The 26,974-nt window shown below is 44.5% G+C and overlaps 1 protein-coding gene across 7 annotated transcripts in view; it reads right to left on the bottom strand.

Annotated features, from left to right (window-relative positions):
* The window catches only part of TSC22D2 (TSC22 domain family member 2), a 140,186-nt gene extending 125,903 nt beyond the window's left edge, over nucleotides 1-14,283 (bottom strand). For all 7 annotated transcript variants that reach the window (XR_004540622.1, XR_004540620.1, XR_004540623.1 and 4 more), the window contains exon 1: nucleotides 12,163-14,283. Coding sequence is in view for 3 of the 7 variants with exons in the window: in XM_033958176.1 (XP_033814067.1) it covers nucleotides 12,163-14,072 (1,910 nt within the window). In the remaining 4 variants the exon portion in view is untranslated. The remainder of the gene's footprint in view (nucleotides 1-12,162) is intronic.
* Nucleotides 14,284-26,974: the final 12,691 nt, after the last annotated feature.

Raw genomic sequence — 26,974 nt, 5'->3', positions numbered from 1 at the left:
CCAAGTCAGCAAAGACCGAGGCTTGCCCCTGAAAAGATGAATCTCGCTGAGCCACCAAAGGATACTGAGCGACGCCAGGGGAGCATATGAAAAATACAATTGGAGCCTGGAGATACCGGGAACTCTCGGAACAAAAGCGACTGCTGTAGCGTTCTCACATGCAAGCGAGCCTAAGATCCCAGTATTATCAGCACCCCAGAACTGAGAACCTGTACAGAAACCCAAGCTCATGCTCTTGGTGACCGAAGAAGGCGGCAAACCTGATACAGCAACCCTCGTTCTAGGCTCCGGAAAGAAACACAGTACTCCCCTACTGGAACAACAACATCTCCCTGATAATCCAAGAATGAGTGCATGAGAAAAGAGCTCGATGCAAATTGAAGATTCACTTCCAAAGAACAGGAAAAAAGAAATCACCCGTGTGAGTCTGTCAAATGGACCAGGCTGGAAGATGTCCAAATCAAGCAGCTAGCTAAGAAAGCAGCTGAATCTCCTGTAAGCGCCAAATGCCACTACTGCCCTCAAAGTCTAGAACTTTCGTGAAGCTCTGGCTAGGCGAAATGGCATCCACCAAAACTGATAGCGCTGCTCAAAAAAAACAAGCGAAGTTAGTGCTGAGTCAGTGCCCATAGGGAAAAGGAAAATATTCTCAGTGTGTTCTCTGAAAGATTAACTCAGAGGAACTAATTCAGCAGAATGAGACCCAGCCCCAGACTGACCAAGTCCCCCCATCCTAGGCACAATGAAGTAAATGGAATAACTTCCCTAAGTTCCGGAAGAATGAAAAACCAACAGCCCTAAGGTCCAGCAACACAGCAAGGAGGACTCGCACGAACGCAATGTAAGGAAGTTCAAAACAGAGGACTCTGAGAAAGAATCGGAAATCGGAGAAGTATGCAAATCACCCTGAAGAGCTGCAAGCATCCTGAAAAATCGTCAAAGCCCCTGACCTGAGATCATAGCATATCCTCACGCACAAGATATCCTCAAGAGATTATAGAGGAAGCCAAGACCCCTACAGAATGAAGAGCAGCAGGAACGGCCGGACAAGAACTGAAAGAGCCGGAAGAAGAAAGGAACTCATACGAAAAACCCAGATTCACGATGCCAGAAGGAGTAGATCGGAACACTGAAAATATCACTAACTCCCGGCAAAGTTAATGGGGGGGGGGGGGGGGGGGAAGTACTGCATTTGAAGTGAAGACATAAAAGACGCGAGCAAGATACTGCTGAACGGTGCCGGCTTTAGGGGTTACACCTGGGCCCCCCCAGGTCCCTGCCTCACCCTCCCTCCATTGATAGAGGGTCTGCCTGGATCTCCATTTTTTTCTTCTTTCCCTTCATTACAAAAAAAAAAAAAAGGGGAGAACCCTCTTCCATATATCCTACGCCCCTCTCGAAATCAACCTGCGGGATAGAGAGAGCAAGCGTAAAGATTTGACCCGGGAGAAAATGGCAAAAAGAGGACTCGATACGATCATAATCGATTTGTGTTGGCCATCAAAGGTGTAGGTGCAGGGAAAAAAATGACAATCCCTTGGCCACCAAAAGGTTGCCCCAGGCCACAAGTAGCTGCATAGCACTTGCTGTTTGCATGGTGGGCCGTCTAATATGAGGAATTAGAAGATGGCGGTCCCAGACATTTTCTCAATAGAGTCTGAAACCTGAAGGACCTGCCACTCAAAAAAGAGAGGAAGACAGTCCTGTCACATTACTAGGAGAAGCGCCTTCCGGCTCCATGCGCCCCTCTATAAATCATCTGTAACTCGGAAATTGAGATGTAAACTACCACTAAACACGTCTGAACTGTTACCAAACACCCGCAGCGCTATGCAGACACAGAAAACATCCCAGTAGGCAAACCCCCGATCAAGAGACCCCAAGAGAGAGAAGGAGGAACCCGCATAAAGCACTGGGCAATCTCCAAACATGACAGCACTCAGCCACGATGCGCTGTGTGCCAAACCGGTGCACAGGGCATCTGAACTGGGCAGGCAAACACCAAGTAAAAGTCTCCATGACACACGCTGTCACGCCGAACAAGTCAGGTGTATAACGCCAGCACGCACTAGAAAACTCAGGCAAGGTGAAACACTTCCCGAGACCAAAAACTGCGTCCTTGTTATGGGTTTTGGTTGTTTTTTTTTTTTAATTGCAGAAAAAAGAACAGCCAACACATTCATGACTGATAACCTAGGCACCTCGGACCCACAATGACCGCCTTGGTAAACAGCGCAGCTCAGCCGATAGCGAAGGAGTTTGGCCCGCCAAAAATAACTGCCACGTGAAATGCTGCGGCACTGCCAACAGCGAAGGAGCTCGGTCCTGCTGAAATTACAGCCTCAGGCACTACTCCGCTGATAGCAGAAAAGATGAAGCGCACATTGTCGGTGCGCGGAAAAAATGTCTTCCCTGCAATGGCTAGCAAAATACAAAACCGGAGGCCTCCAAAAACAGACATGCACACTTGAAATACCAAATTTCTATTCTGCCCAACCGAAACCTCAGCGTACAAGACACAAAACAACAGTTGTGGTACTCACGCAACTCAGAAACCCGCCTTGTATACAGGAACCAACAAAAAAGGCACAAGCTGTTGGATAGTTCAGAGTTAAGTCGGCAAACGTCGGTTGGTCAGGACAAACGGGGCAGAATGCAGTATCTGGGTCTCCCCCTTTTTTTTTTTTTGCAATGAAGGGAAAGAAGAAAAAAATGGAGATTCAGGCAGACCCTCTATCAATGGAGGGAGGGTGAGGCAGGGACCTGGGGGTACTCAGGTGTAACCCCTAAAGCCAGCACCGTTCAGCCGGACACTCCTGTCTCACTGAAGAGAAAACCTCAACAGGAGAAATAGAAATATCAGATCACTGAAAAGAAAATCTCAACAGGAGAAATAAGTTGCCAGTCACAGCCAGAATCCAGAAGCTAGTGGAATAGCAACCATCACATAGAAACATAGAAATAGACGGCAGATAAGGGCCATGGCCCATCTAGTCTGCCCACCCCAATGACCCTCCCCTACCTTTCTCTGTGAATAGATCCCACGTGTCTATCCCATTTGGCCTTAAAATCAGGCACGCTCCTGGCCTCAATAACCTGAAGTTGAAGACTATTCCAGCGATCAACCACCCTTTCAGTGAAAAAGAATTTCCTGGTGTCCCCGTGCAGTTTCCCGCCCCTGATTTTCCATGGATGGCCCCTTGTTGCCGCGGGACCCTTGAAAAAGAAGATATCTTCTTCCACCTCGATGCGGCCCGTGAGATACTTGAATGTCTCGATCATGTCACCCCTCTCTCTGCGTTCCTCGAGTGAGTACAGCTGCAACTTATCCAGCCGTTCCTCGTACGGGAGATCCTTGAGTCCCGAGACCATCCGGGTGGCCATTCTCTGGACCGACTCCAGTCTCAGCACATCCTTACGGTAATGCGGCCTCCAGAATTGCGCACAGTATTCCAGGTGGGGCCTCACCATGGATCTATACAATGGCATAATGACTTCAGGCTTACGGCTGACGAAACTCCTGCGTATGCAACCTATGATTTGCCTTGCCTTGGATGAAGCTTGCTCCACTTGATTGGCAGTCTTCATGTTCTCACTGACGATCACCTGCTGGGAGATAGAGCATACTGGAGATACAAGAGGCGTGCCAGCCAATAGGACCACCTATTAATCAGTTTCTCTATCTCCGCCTGCTGGTAGATATGTGCTATCCCATTGGTCTCTGGATTCCGCCTGCTGGTAGATATGTGCTATCCCATTGGTCTCTGGATTCATCTGCTGCTGTTGCTAAGGAATTCTACTTTTTTTTATGAAATAAAAGAAGCACAGCGACATGGTAATAAAGAAATAAAACACGAGCCGCGGTGAGAGAAGGCACGAAGCGACCTAAGTTCAGCACAGAGCATCAAGGATGGACTTCTCAGCTCCGTGGAAAACTGAGAAGATGCGCCCTGTGCTGGGCAGGAAGGCACTCATGCATGCACAGTGCAGCAGACTTGAAACTTGTGAGTTTCTTCAAGCAAGTCTGCTTGCGAGGCTGTCCACATCCAGGCTCCGTGGATGACGTCACCCACATGTGAGAATAGGCTGCCTGCTTGTCGTGGGATAACGTTTATTACAGTGTGACCATGACCAATCAGAACACAAACAGCAGCCATGGAATGAAAAACAGTTATGTTTTACATTCAAAATTAAAATAGTGATTTTACAGTCCCTTAGCATGATATACATCATTTTAATTTGAAAATCCAGAAGATCTAAGCCCTATTATCTGTAGAGAAAAGTGTTCAGTGTTCAATTCTATCAATCAAAATGATCAGTATTCAAAAGCTGTGTAGATTTTATTGCTCAAATTCTCAACTCACTCAAGGAATCACTTCTATAGTAATTCTAATTAAACATTTTTATTCTACTTGCTACTTTTGTTTAGCTGTTAGGAAACAGCTTGGAAGCTTTAATACATACGTTTGTAGCTTTTAATTACATTAAGGGAATTAAATCTGTTGGTAAGCTTAGCCAATCTCATGCGTTCAAAATGGTAGAAACTTGGAACAAACTCCCTGACTCTGTAAGATTGATAGGTCAGCTACAACAATTTCGTAAAGCCCTAAAAACTTTTTGTTTACACAATATCTTAATGGTTTTCCTACTGAAGTGATGAATTGATAGCACTTTCACATTTATCTTCTCAGGTATGCATTCTTTTATGTATTCTGGTCTTAATTATTTGTGAACTGAGTCGAGCTCTGTTAGGAGATGACCCGGTATATAAGCTGAAGACTAGACTAGACCATATATACTCAAATGTAAACCTATTCAAATATAAACCAAGATACCACTTTTGCCTCCCTTTTTGGGGGAAAAATGTTAACTCAAATATAAACCAGAGGATTTATATACTACCATTCCTCCCTTTGCTGCCCTACCACCCTCTGTCCCAGTAACCTTTCCCCTCTGCAGTCACCAACCCTCTCCTGCTGCAGCCACCCCCCCTCCCCTAAACCAGCAGACTTCAACATGTACCCAACGCCTACCCCCATTGGCCTGCAGCTAGCATTCCCTCCCTCCCAAGCAAGAGTAAACAATCCCCCAGGTGTACCGTGATTTCCTGGTGGTCTAGCAGGGGCAGGAACGATTCCCACTCACTCCCTGACCATTTTTTCTCTACAGTGTAAATGGCCACTGAGACTTCCAGTGGCAGTCTCGCAAGGCTGCTGAAGACTCAGCAGCCATTTTCATAGCGGAGAAAGAATGGGCAGGAACGAGTGGAAATTACTTCTGCCCCAATGCATAGCTAGACCACCAGGAAATCATGTTAGACTTGGGGGGAGGGGTTTACTCTTGCTTGGAAGGAAAGGAGAGAGAGGACAGTAGCTGGGGTGGGGCACATATTTGAGTATACACTGAAGTCTACCAGTTCGGGGGGGGGAGGGGGGGTAGCGGCAGAGGTGGAGAAGACTCAAGTATAAACCCTCATTTTTGGACCATTTCTTGGCCCAAAAATCTCAGTTTATATTTGCATATATATGGTATTTCCTTAAATAAGAAGCAATAATATCTAACCTATTAAGACAAAGATAACACCAAAAAGTCTGGTCCCAAGTCTCAGGGTTTGACTGTTTTTCAATAATATATGATAAATGCTTTAATATTCCAAAGCAATGAAGTAAAAACAAAATGTGGCACACTCAAACATTACCATACAGTTGTGAAAAACTGAAGTTGATATCACTGTAAACATTTTCACCAACCACTGAACATGCAAATTAAATAAGGATGAGCAGCTGGTCCAAAACTAAATGTCATTCTTGCACACAGGGCACAGGGCCAATACTGGGAAAAGACCACATACTGTGTGCATGGTGCACACTCAAGTGTATTATGTAGAATTCTGCACACTTACTCTCGGATTCTATGACACCCAAATTAAATGCATAACTGAGTAATGAGCTGATAACTAGAAATAATTGGGCACTAAACCAATTATTGCAGCTAATTGGATTACATGCATGAACATCTTGTTAAATTATATTCTATAAAGATTTGCACACAAATATTTTAGTGCACAATTGAAAACCATTATGACCATAGGAGGATCAGGGACTTTCACTTTTATAAAATTTTGGGGTTCCACAGCTACTTGCACTCAAGGATTTACACCAGGTATCATTTGGTTTAACTCCTCATGCCCAAAATTGGGTTCAGATCGCAGCACTACATACTACAGAATTCTATAAACGACACCTAACCCAGAGTGCCATTTATAGAAGAGCGGTCAGCATACTTTTTTTCTGTGCCCAAATGAGCACCATTTACTGAATCTAATCCTTAACATTAGATGCTACCCCCGCCCCCCAAAAAAAATCTTTAAAAAAAGTTTGGGGTGCTCATTCCAAATAAATAGCCAATGGTACAAATCTCAGCAAATATTAAACAATGGAACATGATAAGATGCAAGATGAGAACCAAGAAGAAGTTTCATTTACCACTATTGTGAAAACTTTTCATGAAATGTTGGCCACAAAAGTGAATTTGAAAACCAGAGCTAACAGTGCTTCTTGCTCTATAGAACCAAAACTGGGACCCAGTGATGTGCAAATTTTGAGGAGCTCTCACCACCTCTGCTGTATTCAAGCATTCTGTTCTTGAAATAAATTTAGCAAAGGATTTCAGAAAACTGTCTGAACAGTGATGTTAAAACTTCCCCCAGATTCTATATATGGTGCCAACATTTTGGGCGCAATCCCGAGATTCACATGCAGCTTAATTGGCTTCTAAGTACAAATTGGCTTTAATTGGCACCAATTAGGATTTGCATGCATTATTCTACAATGCATAGTGCCCAAATCCCCTACTGTGCAACTCACAGGGTGTGACAATGGGAAGGGCAAAGTCATGTCAGGTACATTCCATAAAGTTGTGCATGTGATATATAATACCAGGTCTTTTGTGCTTAACTTGGGCACCAGCATTTATGCCAGGTTTCAGCAGGTGTAAATCTGGCATGGAAATCAGCATTAAATGCAATTCTATAAAGGGTGCACACCCTTTACTGAATCATGCTTAGCACTGATCTGGCACATATGTATAGAACCAGGCCTTAATCTGATCAAATTTACAGTCTTCAAAATTACCTCAAAATTAATCAGTAAATTATTACTAACAATGGGGGGGGGGGAATGACAAAGACCTTGGTAGAGATACACAAAAAACTCCGGCACTGTTCCTCTACAGTAGCAGAACACCACCAGTTGCTAGAGGGGATGGATTGGAACATTTCTCAAGCAAGACAAGAGCTGTGCAGTAAGCACAGTGTGCACATGCCCAGTGGAGTCCTCCCAACCTCCCCCCTCCAAGCTAAAAATTCCATAGTGGTCTAATGATCCCATCTACCCATGTCCAACCCGAGATCAACAGTCACCCAACCATCTGCTCAACCTGAAGTAGGCAGGAGGGATATCCACTCCCTCCTGCCTCTGGGAATGTCCTCTTCAAAATGGCTGCACCCTGGGATGCACTGGGAGGGGCCTAAGCACCATCTAAGGAAATACTCCTTATGGTGCTTAGGTTCCTCCCAGTGCATCCCAGAATGCACTAGGCAAGATGCAATCAGGTCATTGGGCTTAGTAGACTACCAGTGATTGGGGGAGGGGACAGGTTTGAGGGCTTGTTTCCCTGTCAGTGCATGAATGTTGATTGGCTCAGGCACCAACAAAGCAAGGCAAGGGACCCCCACCAACAGCTCTGAGCTGTGGGTAGTTTAACAGGAGTTTTCTGTGTGCCTATTCTGGGCATTGCACTGATCTGCTAATGAGCTCGTTTTAGTACTGTCAAACTCATTAGCATGGGATTTTTGGTCACAGCTTCTGTGTACAGTAAAGCAGTGACTGAAAGCCTCTATGCACTGGCCACAGAACATTTATTTAGACTAGCTAAAACCAGCCTAAATGAAATGTTACAAGCATGGTAAAGTTTGTTCATCTGCCCCTTTATTTTTTCATCACTAAGTGTTTTGTTCTCCCAAATATGCCAATGCTTTTCTAAGAAATAGCATGTATCTTAATTCCTAGTATGAATTATACTAGTAATGCCCCATTTGGCCCAATGTCAAGACATCAAACCACATATAAAATGGCTTAGAATATTAACGTGACACTCCCAGAGGTTTTTATAAAATCTATAATTCTGTAAGTTAGTCACACTTCAAAGTAACCATAGAAATAATCACACAAAAAAATGCAATCACTTAGTTCCTGCTTTATCTATTGTCTTAAATTGTACTTAAAAACAGACAGAAGAAGTTATTATAACCACATTTTCATACAGTCAATTCTGCTACAAATTTATGACTGAACTGTGCTACTAAGTGCTTTATTTTGCAGGCCTTAATAGTATCTCAGCAATCACTTCAGGAAGATTTATGGCAACACTGGATCAGTAGTTTTGGGGTTTTTTTTTACCTTGCCTAACTTTGTAGGTTGAAGTAATTCAAAGTATTTAATATTGCTTTAAAAGCCAATGCAGAATGCTTGCATTAGAACTGCATCAACACAAAAGGGCAATTCTATAAATGGTGCACAAACTTGTGCACCGAGATGTGTGCGTAACTAAAATCAACTAAAGCCAATCAGTACTAATTAAATGTTGTTAATTAGCAATATTATGAGTGCACATCTTGCCAAGCATTATTCTATACAGATCTAAGGGCAAATCTTATAGCACCAAACTCAGAAGGCATGGCCATGGGAGGGTCAGTGGCATTCACTAAAAGATGTACACCAGGTTTCAGCTGGTGTACATCCTTGTGCTCTGTTTGGCATGGATATCAGTTTAAGTGCTATTCTATAAATCAGTATTTCCCAAGTCGGTCCTGGACTACCCCTGCGATAGTCACTTTTTCAGAACATTCACAATGAATATGCAAGAAGGATTTGCAAACAATGGAGGTAGTATATATGCACTGTGGATATCCTGAAAACCCGACTGTTGCACCGGTACTCCAGGACAGACTTTGGAAACACTATGATAAATGGTGCCCAAATCAGAGCACTCAGTTTTTCTCTTTATATGGTACTTAGGCCCCTCCCATTGCATCACAGGATGCACCAGGCAGGAGCAGGTTGAAGAGACAGGCCCGGAGGCAGGAATGCATACTCCCTCCTACCACTTCAATAAAAGTACTGGGAGAGCCGAGTGTTTAGCTTGGCCACCAGCCTGGGGGAGGGAGCAGGAAGAACTGTCAATCTGGGGCCTGGCCAGCTCAGAAGTCCACTGAACCACCAAAGTTTTTCATTCGAGAGAGGATCCACTGGATCCCTAGGGATTTTTGAGGGTCAGGCTTGCAATTCCCCAACTTCCCCGTCAGTGCCTAAGCCAATCAGCGCTCAGGTCCCGACAGAAAAACAAGGATACAAGAGCTCAGACCTGCCGGAAAAGTTTGCAAGCCAAAATGAAGAAGGTGGGAGTTCCTTGCTGTGCATTACATAGAATGCTCATTTTAATACTAATGAGTTCCTTGTAATGCACTTGCAGTTTAAATAACAAGAAATATTCTATTATAGTACTAGAAATAAATCAAACATTTTCAAGATAAAACTTGTAGAAAAGGTCAATATTAAACTATTAGCATATACACTCAAATATAAGCCTGAGAATAAACCAAATAGTTTATGTCCAGGAAGTTTACAAAATATTATTAATGAGAGGATAAATATCATCTACTCCTGAAGGATAATGGTCTAGTAAAGGCCACTACCTATAAATCCGCTCAAGTAGTATCTTTCTTCAGACCCTCAGAAATGCCACCATCCACTCCAATAAACTTCATAGTGGTTGGATTTACACATTAAATTCTCATTGGGTCATTTATATTTATGGATATTTCCAATAGAAATGTGTTCTACGATTCACTAAACATATATTTTGAATATAATGCTAATACTTAGCTAAAGTGGTCCATTCAAGGGATCTATCGCCAACATGTTTCACCCTGAATGGGTTTCATCAGGAGTGGTCATGCACTGGGAAACCAATTGTGAATAGAGGTAAGATACCCTATTAGATTTTTAGGGGTTTGGAGAAGTGGACGATTGAATGGTAGTCATATCACTTTTATTAACTAATCTATTATTATTTATTTATTATTCATCATTTGTAGGGATTTGAGCCCTGATGAAACCCGTTCAGGGTGAAACATGTTGGCGATAGATCTCTTGAAAGGACCACTTTAGCTAAGTATTAGCATTATATTCAAAATATATGTTTAGTGAATCGTAGAACACATTTCTATTTGAAATATCCATAAATATAAATGACCCAGTGAGGATTTAATGTGTAAATCCAACCACTATGAAGTTTATTGGAGTGGTGGTGGCATTTCTGAGGGTCTGAAGAAAGATACTTGAGCGGATTCAGGGGTGAGAATAAACCAAGACACCATTTTTACACACACACACCCGTTTTAAGGGAAAAATGCTAACTCCAAAATAAACCAAGGTTTTATATTCTACCAATCCTCCCCTACATCCCTCAGGCATCCTACCCACTCACCCTCCTGGTGGTATCTCTCCTACATCTGTATCGCAATGGTCCCCCCAACCCAACAATTTGCTCATCAACACACTCCTCCCTCCCTCTTCACACCACCCCAAAGAGGCACAGCCCAACCCCCCTCCGGACCCAGTGGTAAGATCACCAGCCCTATCATGCTGGTGGTCTAGCAGAGTGTTGGGGCAGAAGTGATTCTCACTCATTCCTGCCCGTGCTCTCTCAGCACCAACAATGGATGCCAAACTTTCAGTGGCTCAGTCTCACGAAGCTGCCGCTGGGAGTCTTGGCAGCCATTTACAGCTCAAAGAGAGCACAGGCAAGAGTGAGAAGCACTCCTGCCCCAACGCCCTGTTAGTCCCACCAGGGAAGCACAGTAGGCCTGGGGGGTGGGTGGAAGTGGGCCGTGTCTCTTTGATGCGAGGTGAAGAGGGAGAGATGGCATGCTGTCAGCGGATAAACTGCTGGTTTGGCGGGAGCTGATGGTGGAGGCAATGCTGATTCTGGGTAGAGAAGGGACCCTACTGGATGGTAGGCTCAAACATAAACTGAGACCCCCATTTTTGGTCCTATTTTGGCCCCAAAATCTTGGTTTATATTTGAGTATATACAGCGCACTATTTGATGTCAAGAAAGTGTGAACATTTAGGCACTTAAAACAGTCTACAACACTTCCAGGATGTTATCTGAACCTATTTAACAAAACATTTGTTGAGATTTAAGAATTTTTATCTCAATTACTGACTGAACCCACAGCAACCAACTTTTATCGAAAGAAGATCAATCTTAAATAGATTTCAGGAATAATGATTTAACTTTCGAATCCAGTGTTCACACTGAGCATCAGCCACTTTGGTGAGTTTTTGGATTTTTATTCCACATCGTCGATATCCATATGGTTCTCAATTAGTGGAGCACAAGACAACTCTGACCCCTGAGGAAGGAGTGTTTCTCCGAAACATGGATCGTGTTGGGTCCGTTCCCCAGGTACAAGAGAGCCATTCTTTGGGAATATTTTACTGACTTTCAATAAAATTCCTGCTACTTGTACATTCATCTCTGCAGTTTGTTTTTTGGTTTTTTAATAAATTCATATGTAAAACCATCCCTAAATAAGTTATTTTGATACTCAAATCAAGAATTCACAATCTATTAAATTATTTAAATTTACAGAATAGGATGACATGGGAGCATACAGACAAAAAGTGTAATTCAGGAATACTCAATTTCTGAATGAAAGTTCCCACTGCCCAGCTCAGAGGCCAAATAGGTTGGTGGTAACTAACATTCAGAAAATGTGCCCAGTCCATGCCTTACTAACTTAATTTGTACCTACTCCTAAATAGGTCTTTATGGTCAAACACAAATTTTTTTTAATTCAATCCCTTTTTGCATAGTACCATGTGTCAAGTATATGGCAATGCACTTTTCTTATTCTTAGACCTTCTTAACAGAAGTTAAATTTTCAATAAAATACATCAGTTCAATACTGTATATGAAATGGTAATCATGTTCAACTTTATGAAGGACAGAGTAATTGCCCAAAATTTACAATTTAAAAAAAATCTACACTGAATAATCATTTTCCCACATATTAACAAATACAAAAAGTCATACCTGTCTTCATCACCATCAACTGGAATAGATAAACCAAACATAGAACTGGCAAGGGTATTCATAGGTGTAGTTACTGGTAAATGTAGAGGATTGCTGAGTGTATCTGTAACTGGAGGTTTCCCAAAAGGCTTACTGTCACTAATTAAGGAAAGTGGTGGATGAGGTAGGGGCTCAGATTTTCTTCTGTCATCCATGTGACCATACAATGGATTCTGAGTTTGAAAATGGCTAACACTAGATTGTGGCAGACTTGTATGTACATTTGTTGTGCCTTGTATCAGTGGAAGCCCAACAGGATGGGTGAGACTGGCACTCCTGCTGACAGGTGTATGGCTACTCAGCTGTGACTGTCCTAAAGTAACAGTTAAGTTTGGCACAGTAACAGGAGTGGTAGACAAAGTAGGTACACTATTTGATACACCAGGAACAGTTGTACCAGCGACCACATTCTGAACTCCAGATACCATAGTGTGAAGACTACTGGACATTACTGGGGCTTGACTGCTTCCACCCATTTGGTGCTGAGTCACAGATTTCTGTTGCACAAGTCCTGTTGATGTCATGCCTTTCTGTACCACACCTCCTGGTTGCTGAATGATAGCAGACTGACTGGTAGACGTCAGGCCCTGCATTAGTCCTGATCCTTGGCCTACTGATTCATTGGACTGAGATGGCTGTGCAATTATTTGTGCTCCCCCAGGCAAAGGATTCTGGCCAGACACATGGTTCACTGGAAGACCAGAAGGCCCGGTAGTTGGAATAACAGAACCTGCTTGAGACTGAATAACTGTAATGTGCTGAATGTATTCCGTTTGACCTGAAGGCTGGGTGGGCAGAAGATGAACCGGTGGAATCTGAGTCTGGGAATACACAAATTGCTGAGGCTGAGTCACAGCTGCGTTTGTCTGTTGCACCTGCTGCTGAGGGACAGACATATTTGATTGCGCTACCACTACATTATGCTGTAGCGTGCTTTTCCCATTGTGTCCGCTCTGAACAATATTGTGTGCATTCACCTGCGATTGCGGCGCCATTTGCTGACTAGTTACTGCAGACCCAGCATACATAGACTGAGTAGTACTTTGAGCGTGAACCCCGCCCAAGGGCTGCTGCTGCCCAATGGCAAAGTGCTGCTGCTGCTGCGAGGGCTGGCTCAATTTCTCCGTCTGGATCAACTGTGACACAGCAGTAAGAGAACTGTCAGCTAGAGACTCAAGACCGTGCCCTGTGTGCACAGCAGAAACCACTACAGAACCACCAGTGGCGCCAAGCCCACTATCCCTTTCAGCAGTCTGATCAAATGTACTGGTGTGTCTAATGGTATCCCCAGATCGAGTAATAATGGTGTTATCAGAATCTCTATCATAAAACTCTGTACACGTCCACCGACCCCTTCTATATGGCTCTCCAGTACCGTGATCAAGTTTGATAACCCTGAAACGTGAACTACAAGTTGCAGTGGCTGCAGTCGACTGGGACGTAACCGCCACATTCGACGGCCCAGAACAAACCGCCGATTGTCCGCTGCCTCCTGGGACGTTGGACGGCATCTGGGCGGCTATCCCGGGAGATTGCGGGAGCACATTAGAAAGGGTACTTTGTGCCGCTGCCGAGCTTCTGGGGATGGCCGCCACTTGTCCCTCTTGTATATTTGGTGAAACGGTGCCCGGAGTCTCCGCATCACCGACGTTATTCAAAGTCTCCTCGGAAGAGCTCCTTTCGACCACATCCTCTGGGCCGTAGTCGGTAGCCCTGGAAACATCGAAGATCTCCGAAGATACGTCCTCCGTTCTCGATTCGTCTGGATCGTCTAAGCTCTCCGTATCCTCTGTGATACTAGTCGCCACCTGAGCTGTGGTCACACTGGTGATTTGGAAGCAACTCCTCTTTTTAGCCGGCATTTTGGACATGGTGAAGATCTAGCCGCGCTAGGGACCGCCTTCTTCTTAAGAGTTCCTTTTCTCTTCGACTCAAATCAACGTAAAAGCCTGCAATACTCAAACGCAGAAGTGGGTCAAGGTCTGATAAAACAAGTACATATATTACACATCTTCTCTGTACCACACGTTGCTTTTTCACAACTCTGCGATAAACCAGTAGATAACAAAAAAAAAACCCAAAAAAAAACCACCTTCGTTTAATCCAAGGGGGGAAAAAGGCGGTCTTTTTTAACTCCCTTCAGAACTGGGGGATCCGTCTGCCCTCACCGAGGCCGGACGACCAAATCAGCCGAGTTCGGGGCTCCGGGGTGGTCAGCAGGCCGCTGTCGCAGATTCGGCTCCAGGCAAGGCTTCCTGTGGGAGAGTCTGAGGCGGGCCTAATCCCTTTCTCCGCTCACCTCTCCCTTTACCTGGAGACCAAAACGAATGACATCCTGAGCGAGGACACACGACAAGCCCCAGGAACCTTTCCGGCACTTCTGAGGAGGACTGGCCCCGAGGGTGGCGAATATAAATCTTTCGCCTTTATCTCTTCCCTCTCACCACCTCCCTCGAAAAAAAAAAACAACAAAAAACCAACAACGCAGAGGAAGTGTTAAAAAAATAGACAAAAAAAAAAATTCTTCCACTGACGGCAACAGCTCCACCTCCTTCTGTGTCACTCGCTCTAAACTCCGCTACACACGAACTGCAGAAACCGAAATTCAAACTGCTCACTCCCCTCTCTCCAAGATGGCTAAATGGCAGCGCGCGGAATTCTGGGAGCTCTACACGACAGCTGCGCAAACGTGTGCTGACGTCCCTCCTTCTCTCCGCCCCCAGGCTGAAGCTCGGCCTATGTGCGTGACGCAGGGTGAGGGCGGTGCCTCTGTAGTACTAGGGACGGGAGCATGACAGTTTCAAGATGAATGTTTGTCCATGGAGACACCTAGGCGGCTTGGAAACATTTGGAGCGAGGAATTAAAGCAAAAACTAAGCGTCACGGTTTAGCCTTTAAACGGAAAGCCATCTTGAATAGACTAGAGACCAGAAGGTTTTAACACAAGCCTGCGCTGTCAAATGTAAGGAAGTTCCTTGCAGTGCTTATTGGCACCTAGAGTGACTGGTGATATAATATGTAGATAGGGTCGCCATTATTTATTGGCTAAACATCGAAAATAGTTGCAAATGAAAACTACCCAATCTATCCCTCTATCTCTTATTTACAGTCCTCGGTTATAGAAGTTCTTGAATTCTGATAGTGTTATTGTTTCCACCACTTCACTCCAGTTATGTCTCCTTCAAGAACCTCCTTTTTGGACGGTTGCCTCCTGTGTATTCAGACTCTCCGTCTCTTTGCCACACTGAACTCTCTGCTCAAAGTGCCCCCACCTCCATCACTTTTCTCCAGACCATGGCCGATTACTTCTATGACAAGTTCCACAAAATTCATCTTGACTTCTCAACCAACCCACCTACACCTCTTCCTCCCCCTGCCCACTCTGTCAATTCTCCCTCAGCTCTTGCCTCCTTTTCCTAAAATCAATGACGAGGAAACTGCACATTTCTCCTCTTCCAAACTCACTATCTGATCCTTGGTCCCAATTCCTACTCCTCTACTCAATGCTATCTCTCCTACAGTCACCCCCTTCTATCTGTCACATCCACTGCAACTGTCACCAATACCTTCAAACATGCCATTCTCTCCTGGTTCTCTTCCTATCTCTCACATCGCACCTTTTGTGTATGCAGTGGTGGATCCTCCTCCACTGCTCTCCCACTATTGATCGAAATACCACAGGGCTCTGTCCTGGGCCCTCTTCTCCATCTATACTCATTCCCTTGGTTTTCAATATCACCTCTATATTGATAACTCCCAAATCTACCTCTTTACACCTGAAATCTCTACATGAATCCAAGCCTGAGTCTCAGCTTGCTTGTCCGACATTGCTGCCTGGATGTCCTGCCGTCACCTAAAACTAAACATGGCCAAGACTTTCCTTTTCCTTATCCTTTTGTCCAAACCTACATCTCCTCTTACCCCACTCTATCTCAGTGGATAACACTCATCTTCCCTGTCTCATCAGCTCACAACCTCAGTGTCATCTTTGACTCTTCTCTTCCACGCAAATCCAACAGACTGCCAAAACCTATCACTTTTTTCTCTGTAACATCACCAGAATTTGATCTTTCCTCTCTGAGCACACAACCAAAACCCTTATCCACTCCCTTATCACCTCTCGCGTAGACTATTGCAACATGCTTTTCACTGGCCTCCTACGTAATTATCTCTCTCCCCTTCTATCTGTTCAGAATGCTACTACACAACTTATATCCCACCAGAGTTACTATCCTCACATCACCCCTCTCCTCAAGTCACTTCACTGGCTCCCCATCTACTTCCTCATACAGTTCAAACTCCTCTTATTGACTTACAAGTGTATTCACTCTTTAGCTCCTCAATATCTCCTCTCTTGTCTTTCCCTACCCTCTTCCCTGGGAACTCCCTGGGAACTTTCTCTTCTATCGCCAACTCGAGACTGAACCCTTTCTCTTTCTGCACCTTACATCTGGAACATACTGCCTGAGTCAGTTTGTCAAGCTTCTTCTCTGGAACTATTCAAATCCAGAGTAAAAGCACACCTCTTTGAGAATGCATTTAACTCATAATCCCTCATCCTAAGCACCCTGAGAAACTCCCTAAGCCTCTATTTGTCCTGTTTTCTGTTAATTTAGATTGTAAGCTCTACTGAGCAGGGACTGTCTCTTAAATATCTTGTTGTACAGCACTGCATATGCCTATCAGCGCTAAAGAAATGTTTAAAATAGTAGTAGTAAATAGTAGTAGAGATATTTAAACATTTTCATCATCTTCCTTTTTCTCTATGGTATCCATGATTATAATAGTAATATATTAAATGACAATAAAGATCTGAATGGTCCATCCATTCTGCCCAATAGTTACATGCATTATAAATTCATGATTACATTAAATTCTCTTTTTTCTTTGGTATTTCTGGGTCATAGACTGAAGAAGCCTGCCCAGTACTGTCCTCAGGTTCAAACTACTAGAGCTGCTGTTGGAGATCACTCCAGCCTATCCAAACCATCTCGTCATTTGCGGGACACAGACCGTAAAAGTCTACCCAGCACTGTCCTCATGTTCCATGTTACTGGAGTTCAAGTCAAAGCCCCCCCCCCCCAGCTCATCCTAAACTGAATTGCTATATATGGGACACAGACTGTACAAGCCTGCCCAGTACCATCCTTAGTTCTTCAATTTATACCATTCATTATCTAATTAGAGATCCTCTGTGTTCATTCCTTGCTTTTTTTAATTCTGCCACCATTTTCATTTCCACCACTTCTCTCGGGAGGCATTCCAGGCATCAGCCACCCTCTCCATGAAAAATAATTTCCTAACATTACTCCTAAGTCTACCACCCTGTGACCTCAATTCATGCCCTCTAGTTTTACCATTTTCCCTTCTCTGGATAAGATTTGATTCTATATTATTACCTTTCAAGTATTTACCACAAAAAAACCTCTCTAGATGTGAGAACTTCGCATTCTTTATCCTTCATATTGCTGGTGGGTGAATTAGAGATGTAACCATAGGGGGCTGGGGCTCCCAGCTTAAGAACTCCCCTATCTTCCCAGCCAGACCACACAGCTGTAGTGGGCAGAACAGCTGGAGCTCAGCAGCAATAGCCCAGCCTTTTAAACAGGATAGAAGCATGGGGCTTCAGCAGATGTGAACTAATGGCCTACCATGTCCTTGCCAGCTCTGGTATGAGGCTCTGGGCTTTCTTGTTTTAGCTGCCAGGAGGCTGCTTTTTCTGAGCTCCACCATTCTGGGCCACCATATGTGTATGACAGGGGGGCAGAGGATACATGTCTATGGGAGAAATGGGTGTAGAGATGCTAAACTGCTGGGGGAATGGGAAAGGAGAAAAGAAAGCCTGCTGCTGGACCTCTGAGAGGACAGGGAAATACTGGACTATGGGGAAATAGAGAGATACTGGTCTGCAGGGTAAGATCAAAGTAGAAGAGAGAAAGAGGAGGTGCTAGATCAATGAGTGGGGGGAGGGAGGAAGATACTGTACTTTGAGAAAGGGAGGTGGACTGTGGGGGGAAGAGAGGGTGTGTGTGTGTGTGTGTGTAGAAATGCCCTTTTTCTTCACCCGAAAGTTCAGCAAGGGACATGCTGGACTACCAGAGAGGGGAGGGATGCTGGACTATGAGAGTGAGAAGATGCTGGACTTTGGGAGGAAAATTTGGATGAGCAGACTCTGGATTATAAGGAGAAGGGGAGGAGAAGAGAGAGAAGATGTTGAACCACTTGGGGGAAGGAGCAGGCAGCTGTTGGACCATGAGGGAAGAGAAGAAGTGTTGAAATGTTGGACTGCAGGGGGAAGGAAATAAGTGAGATGGTAATGCTTGACCATAGGGAGAAGGGGTACCGAAAAAACATCCAAATGCCATAGGGACAAGGGGGTGCCGAAAAAAACATCCAAATGCCAATTTAGAAGTTTTTGGGATGTTTTTGTTTTGAAAATACTCTTAAAAGTCAATGAAGAGAATGCATATTAGAAACATAGAAACATAGAAATAGACGGCAGATAAGGGCCACGGCCCATCAAGTCTGCCCACTCCAGTGATCCTCGCTATCTATCTTTGCGGATAGATCCCACATGTCTATCCCATCTGGCCTTAAAATCCGCCACACTGGTGGCCTCAATAACTCGAAGTGGAAGACTATTCCAGCGATCAACCACCCTTTCAGTGAAGAAGAACTTCCTAGTGTCACTGTGCAGTTTCCCGCCCCTGATTTTCCACGAATGCCCCCTTGTTGCCGCGGGACCCTTGAAGAAGAAGATGTCTTCTTCCACCTTGATGCGGCCCGTGAGATATTTGAATGTCTCGATCATATCTCCCCCCTCTCGACGCTCCTCGAGTGAGTAGAGCTGCAAATTCCCCAACCGCTCCTCGTACGGGAGCTCCCTGAGTCCCGAGACCATCCTGGTGGCCATCCTCTGGACCGACTCCAGTCTCAGCACATCCTTGCGGTAATGCGGCCTCCAGAATTGCACACAGTACTCCAGGTGCGGTCTCACCATGGATCTATATAGTGGCATAATGACTTCAGGTTTATGGCTGATGAAACTCCTGCGTATGCAACCTATGATTTGCCTTGCTTTGGATGAAGCTTGCTCCACTTGGTTTGCCGACTTCATGTCTTCCCTGACAATCACTCCCAAGTCTCTTTCTGCTACAGTTCTTGTCAGGATCTCGCCATTTAGGGTGTAGATCTTGCATGGATTCTGGCTTCCCAGGTGCATGACTTTGCATTTTTTGGCATTGAAACTGAGTTGCCAGGACCTAGACCAGTGCTCCAGCAGAAGTAAGTCATGCACCATATCGTCTGTCATTGCTTTTTTGTCTGTTGTGCTTTTGCTCACTACATTGCACAGTTTGGCATCATCGGCAAACAATGTTATTTTACCTCGAAGCCCTTCTGTCAGGTCTCTTATATAGATGTTGAACAAGATCGGGCCCAGGACGGAGCCCTGTGGCACTCCACTTATCACCTCCGACATCTCGGAGGGAGTGCCATTCACCATCACCCTCTGAAGCCTACCTCCAAGCCAGTTCCCAACCCATTTGGTTAAAGTGTCGCCCAAACCTAAAGAACTCATTTTACTGAGATAACATCGCAAAAGGAATCAACTGTAGAGGCATTTAATTTTTGAAAGGGCGACTATGATAAATGATAAAATGAGGAAAATGGTTAAAAAGAAGCTAAAGGGATCAGTTACAAAGGTTAGGACTGTAAACCAGGCGTGGATGCTATTTTAAAATACCATCATGGAAGCCTAGACCAGATCTAATCTAATCTTCTATTTGTGCGTCGCTCATACCTATACATGCTCAAGGTGACTAAAGAGAGGCAAGAGGGGAGAGGATGGGGAGAGAGGGGAGGTGAGAAGGTAGGAGAGAGGAAAGGGTAAAGGAGATTAGGTGTCGAACAGATGGGTTTTCAGTTTTCTTCGGAAGATGATGTGGCAAGGTTCAGTTCTGGTCCTTTCTATAAGGCCATTCCAAGTTTTTACTCCTAGAAAAGTGAGCATGGAGTGGAAAACTCATTTGTAGTGAAGATCTTATGTGGATGAGAGATTTAGTAGCATCCGGTTTAGGGTTCTGCGAGAAGTAGACCACGCTATTGAGAAGAGCTGGATGAGTAGGGCCGCAGAGTTTCCATAAAGTATGCGGTGAATGATGCAAGATATTTTGAATGTTATTCATGATGGGATGGGTAGCCAGTGCAGTTTTTGATGAAGGTTGTGACTGAGTCGTATCTTCACAATTGAAGATAAGTCTTATGGCAGTATTTTGGATGAGTTGTATTTTGTGAATTAGAGTAGTGTTGATTTCCTTGTAGATGGAGTTGCAGTAGTCCAGTTGTGGTAGGATCATCTGCTGTACGATTAAGGCAAAGTGGTGTTGGTGAAAGTACGGTCTGATTAGTCTTAATTGTCTCAGGGTGTAGAAAGACTTCTTTCAGAGACTAAATATTTGAGGTTCCATGGTAAGAGTGGGGTCCAGTATGCAACCTAGGATTTTGGAGGATTCGTCGATGGAGAGGGTTTCGCCTGATCGAAGGGTGATGCTTGTTGGTGCCATTTGCTGGGTCATGTGGAAGTATAGAACTTTGATTTTTGTTGTGTTTAGTTTCAGTTTGTTGGTTGTTGCCCAATTTTGGGGTTTTTTCTATATTGTGTGAGATTTTGTTGGATAAGTCCGATTGATTTTTGGTTGTGGGAATAAGGAGAAAATGTCAGCTGTGTAGGTGCCATAAGGCGGTAAAAGGGGCCAAAAGAGACTATGAGGAAAAAATAGCCACGGAGGCGAAGAACTTCAAGCCGTTCCTTCGATATATTAAGGGGAAATGACCCGCAAAGGAAACGGTGGGAACATTGCATGACCATAGAATAAAGGGAGCGCTAAAGGAGGATAAAGCAATTGCCGACAAACTGAACACATTTTTTGCGTCTGTATTTACCGAAGAAAATGTACACAGCATACCGGAACCCATCAGGCTATATGCTGGAAATGAAGACGAAAAGCTAACAGGATTGACGGTCAGTCTAGAGGAGGTATGTAGGCAGATTGATAGGCTTAAGAGCGATATATCCCGGGACCAGATGGCATCCATCTGAGGGTCATCAAGGAACTGAAAGGGACCATAGCTGAACTGCTTCAACTAATAGCCAATCTATTGATTGAATCGGGAAAGATTCCCGAAGGCTGGAAAGTGGCAAATGTTACACTGATCTTCAAGAAAGGTTCGAGGGGAGATCCAGGAAACTACAGACCGGTGAGTCTGACCTCGGTACCGGGAAAGATGGTAGAGTCACTGATAAAGGACCGTATCATTGATCATCTTGAAGGACATGGGCTGATAAAGACCAGTCAGCACAGTTTTAGCAAAGGCAGATTGTGTTTGACGAACTTGCTGCACTTCTTTGAGGGTGTAAACAGACAGATAGACAAGGGCAACCTAGTCGACACTGTATATCTGGATTTTCAGAAGGCGTCTGACAAGGTTCCACATGAACAACTACTTCGGAAAATTGCGAGCCATGGAATCAAGGGTGAAATACTCACGTGGATTAAAAACTGGTTGGATCATAGGAAACAGAGAGTGGGGGTAAATAAACAATACTCGGACTGGAAGAGCATCACCAGTGGGGTGCTGCAGAGCTCGGTGCTTGGACCCGTGCTCTTCAACATCTTTATAAATGATCTAGACACTGGTACGATGAGTGAGTGAGGGGATTAAATTTGCAGACGATACGAAGTTATTCAGAGTAGTGAAGACACAGGGGGATTGCGAAGATCTGCAACATGACATAATCAGGCTCGAGGAATGGGCATCAACATCGCAGATGAAGTTCATTGTGGATAAGTGTAAAGTGATGCATGTAGGTAACAAAAATCTCATGCACAAATACAGGATGTCCGGGGCGGTACTTGGAGAGACCTCCCAGGAAAGAGACTTGGGAGTTCTGATCGACAAATCGATGAAGTCATTCACGCAATGTGCGGCGGCAGCGAAAAGGGTAAACAGAATGCTAGGAATGATAAAGAAGGGGATCACAAACAGATCGGAGAAGATTATCATGCCGCTGTACCGGGCCATGGTGCGCCCTCACCTGGAGTACTACGTCCAGCACTGGTCGCTGTACATGAAAAAGGACACGGTACTACTCGAAAGGGTCCAGAGAAGAGCAACTAAGATGGTTAAGGGGCTGGAGGAGTTGCCATACAATAAAAGATTAGAGAAACTGGGCCTTTTCTCCCTCAAACAGAGGAGATTGAGAGGGGGCATGATCGAAACATTCAAGGTACTGAAGGGAATAGACTTAGTAGATAAGGACAGGTTGTTCACCCTCTCCAAGATAGGGAGAACGAGAGGGCACTCTCTAAAATTGAAAGGGAATAGATTCCGTACGAACATAAGGAAGTTCTTCTTCACTCATAGAGTGGTAGAAAACTGGAATGCTCTTCCGGAGTCTGTCATAGGGGAAAACACCCTCCAGGGATTCAAGACCAGAACTTACGCAGGTAGGGCTAGTCTCAGTTAGGGCGCTGGTCTTTGACCAAGGACCGCAGTGTGACTGTTGGGCACGATGGACCACTGGTCTGACCCAACAGCAGCAATTCTTATGTTCTTATGACAGGGGTAGGCAATTCCAGTCGTCGAGAGCCGGAGCCAGGTCAGGTTTTCATGATATCCATAATGAATATGTATGAAATGGATCTGCATGCACTGCCTCCTTGAGATGCAAATCTATCTCAAGCATATTTATTGTGGATATCCTGAAAACCTGACCTGTCTCCAGCTCTCGAGGACCAGAATTGCCTACCCCTGGCGTAGGACATTATGTTTTCGTCTTCAAATTTGATGTTACCTAGAGAGCTCATGAGGAGATTGAATAGAATGGGGGAGAGTGGGGAGCCTTGTGGCACACCACAGAAGGCTTTCCAGGAGTTTGAGGTCTCTCCATTCTTATTGATGATATATTCTCTGTTTTGTAGGAACTCTGAGAATCATTTTAGCACTGTGCCTGTTAGGCCTATTTCTGATAGTTTTATTAGTAGTAAATGGTGGTCAACTGAATCAAAGGCTGCTGAAATATCAAATTGGAGTATTGCTTGGCGTCGTGTGCTGAGCAGTTTGGTTTTTGTGATTAAGGTGAAGAGGAGAAGCTCTGTGCTGTGTTGTTGGCGGAATCTGAATTGGGACGGGTGAAGGCATGAGTGTTGTTCCATGTAAGTTGTGAGTTGTTTACTCACATAGGTCTGAATGATTTTTGTGAAAATGAGTATGCCGGCGTTAGGCCTATAATTTGAAGCCAAAGAGAGATCTGCCTTTGGTGATTTTGGTATCAGGGTGAGGGCAATCTTTCCCATTATCTTTGGCAAGTGGCCTTAGCTATTGAGTAGGTTGGTGATCCAGGTGGTGATTTGTTCAGGAGCAGCAGTGAGAAGGTAAGAGGGACAGTTATCTAGGGAGCTGCAGCGCGCAGATAGTTTGGATAGTAGTTTTTTTTGTGTCCGGGATGGACAAATTGGAGAATGAGGTCCAGATTTGGTCTGCTTTGGTGGGTTCAGGGGTATGTTGAGATGCACTGAGAATGTGTGTCTCGGTGGGGATTGATTTGGTTACCTCTGATTGTACAGTTTTGATTTTGTTGAGAAAGAAGTCTGCTAGATCCTAAGCGCTGATTTTGTTGGGTTGTCTTTTGGGTTCATGAGCCGGTGGGGTTGTGAGCTGTCACACCAGGTGAAATAGTTTCTTGTTATCCAGCGTTTTGGTGCCTAATTTGCTGGCGTAGTAGTTCTTTTTGGCCTTTGACATGTTGGATTTGGATTTGTTTATTGCCTCTCGCCACAGTGTTCTGTGTGCTAGTGTTCCGCTTTCTCACCATTTTCTTTCCAGACCCCTGCATAGTTGTTTATCCGATCTTAGAGATTCAGGGAACCAGGGGGAATTATGGTTTTGTTTTGCAAGGGTGGGGGGGTGAATATGTCCAATGCGTTGGTAATGGCTTGGTTCCAGTTCATTAGCATAGTCATATTGCAGTCTGAAGGGGGGGGGTTAGGGTATTCTCAACTAAGTTTCAGATGAGCTTCAATGTAGAGAAATGTAAAGTTATGCACATAGGGAAAGGGAACCTGATGTACAGTTACACGATGGGGCGGATAATATTGGGGGAAGGCAACCTAGAAAAGGACTTGGGGGTTTTGGTGGACAAAACAATGAAAACGGCGGCACAATGCGCAGGGGCCTCAAAAAAGGCGAACAGAATGTTGGGCATTATCAAAAAAGGTATCACTAACAGAACCAAGGAAGTTATCCTCCCGCTGTATAGGGCGATGGTACGACCGCATCTGGAGTACTGCGTTCAATACTGGGCGCCATACCTTAAGAAGGATATGGCGATACTCGAGAGGGTCCAGAGAAGAGCAACAAAAATGATAAAGGGCATGGAAAACCTATCATATGCTGAGAGGCTGGTGAAGCTGGGGCTCTTTTCCTTGGAAAAACAGAGACTTAGAGGGGATATGATAGAAACTTATAAGATCATGAAGGGTATAGTGAAGGTAGAGAGGGACAGATTCTTCAGACTGGCGGGGGCAACAAAAACTAGAGGGCACTCAAAATATTGAAGGGAGATAGGTTCAGAACAAATATTAGGAAGTTCTTCTTCACTCAGAGGGTGGGGGACACCTGGAATGCGCTTCCAGAGGAGGTGGTAGAGCAGAGTACGACTTTGGGTTTCAAAAAGGGACTGGATGAGTTCCTGAAGGAAAAGAGGATCCAGGGGTACAATTAGAGGGTTACTATACAGTACAAAATGCTTTAGAGTAATAGATCACTACAGGTTATTGACCTGGGGGGCCGCCACGGGAGAGGACTGCTCGGCATGATGGACCTATGGTCTGACTTGGCAAAGGCAATGCTTATGTGCTTATGTGGTCTTTCTTTGCACGAGTTTCACTTCCTTTGTGGCCTTGTTGTTCTGGTTCCCAGTTGTGAAGTTTAAGCAGAAGTTTAATAGGTAGTGGTCTAGGAGTTGATTCTAGTATGTTTAGGGTATGTCCTTTCTCATGGGTGGGACCTGAGGGTATGATCGTGATGTCACATTCTTCAAGTAGTGTTTTGAATTTGAAGACATCTTTGTTCTCAGTAGATTCGAGAGGGAGGTTGATGTTGTAAGGTTTGTTAGTGGCCCCCACAATGTATGATTGGTGGGGGTCACTTGAGAGGCGCCCTTACAAACGCCAGGTCCCAGGTTCAGTTCCCTCACAGATGATTCACCAGGAAGTAGAATCAAAGAGGCCAGAGGTGATTGCATAAAGAATATATTATAGAAATAGTCTTACAGAAAAGCAATATTCTGAAGCATTACAATTAAGTAGAGAGCAAAGCAGTTTCCCTGTCTTACAGAGTCCAGAAGGAAGCGTGAAGTTCCAGGGAAAGGCAGAGAGAGAGAGAAAAGGGGGATGGGGTGATGGTCTAAGCTTCGTGTTCCATAGATAAAGAGAAGGATAGACAGAGAAAGAGAGCGAGAGCTCAAGAGATAGAAGAGAGGACCAGAGTGCCAAGAGCCAAGAGATAGATTTTTGTGTGTTGCAGAGAGGAGGCTTTTATAGCTTGGAATCTTATTCTGTGTATAGAAACTATTGTATGTCCCAGTATCTTTCTGTTAGAATTTGTAAACTGTTTGAAACAATGGTTAATTTAATTGATAAGGAGGGTGTGATACTTGCAGGCATGGTAGATGGAATTAGTCTCTGGCTTCTTTGTCCCATTCAAGCAGCCTATCTTCTTGATAAACAATCCAGTCTGGCCGAATGATTAATGTATGTGAATTCGGTGCAGGAGCACAGAATTCTGCATCCAGAGTCAGATTGATATAATTTCCCATAGGCCTTCGCTGACATTAGTAATGCCAACTAAGAATGCTAGCAATAGCTATGCTGACAGATGTCTCCAAGGATGACTAGTTTATTGTACTGGCATGCTAGGTTTGTTATTATTTCACTCATTTTGGGGAGAGAGCTTGATTGAGAGTTGGGTGGTCGGTAGATCAGTAGGATTCCAATTTTGTTGCGTGTGGAGTTGGGCGTATCTTCGAGTTTGCAAGCAGTGTATTCTAGATCTGGGTGGGCTGCTGAGTCCAGCTCGGTGATGACGTACGAGCTTTTGTATGTTATTGCTTGTGTTTCCTAGGGAAATGCAGTATGTTGTACCCTTGGGGGCAAAGTTGGGGTAGTTCTGGGCTATCTAGGTCCTTTAGCCATGCTTCCACTATGAATGAGAGGTCTAGGTTGTTGGTTGAGATTAGGTCATTCAGGAGGAATAGCTTGTTTGCTTCCGATCTTGCGTTGGCATACATGCAGTGGATGGAGGTGAAGGTATTTCCGTTTTTTGATCCGGTTGAATGATTTACTGGTTGTGGATTGGTGAATGTTTAAAAGGGGATTGTTTTCTCTGCCTTTTGTTGTTGGTGTTTTTGTTCCAGAGTATAGGGATGGTGTTATGGTGGGTTTGAAGGTTCTTTGAATGAATATTGGGGGGTCTGGACCTCTGTTGTTTGGGGTGCCATGAAGGGGGGGGTGGCTTTTGCTGGAGGATGGGCTGTGCACAGCTGCCAAGCTGGAAAGGCAAATAATTGGGAGAATTTGGGTGAGTGGGAATTTCATTTTGATGGATTGATGATTTTGTAAGTGGTGCCCGTAGGAGATGGTAGGCCCTCTTCTTTGTTGGTACAAAGTGTAAAAGTATTTAAAAAAATGCAACAGTACAGACAAGGGCTGGG

The sequence above is a fragment of the Geotrypetes seraphini genome, chromosome 9 (assembly GCF_902459505.1).
Source record: "Geotrypetes seraphini chromosome 9, aGeoSer1.1, whole genome shotgun sequence".
Classification (NCBI taxonomy): Eukaryota; Metazoa; Chordata; class Amphibia; order Gymnophiona; family Dermophiidae; genus Geotrypetes; species Geotrypetes seraphini.
Note: the sequence above shows the minus strand (reverse complement) of the source record. Positions and strands in the feature narration are given on the sequence as shown.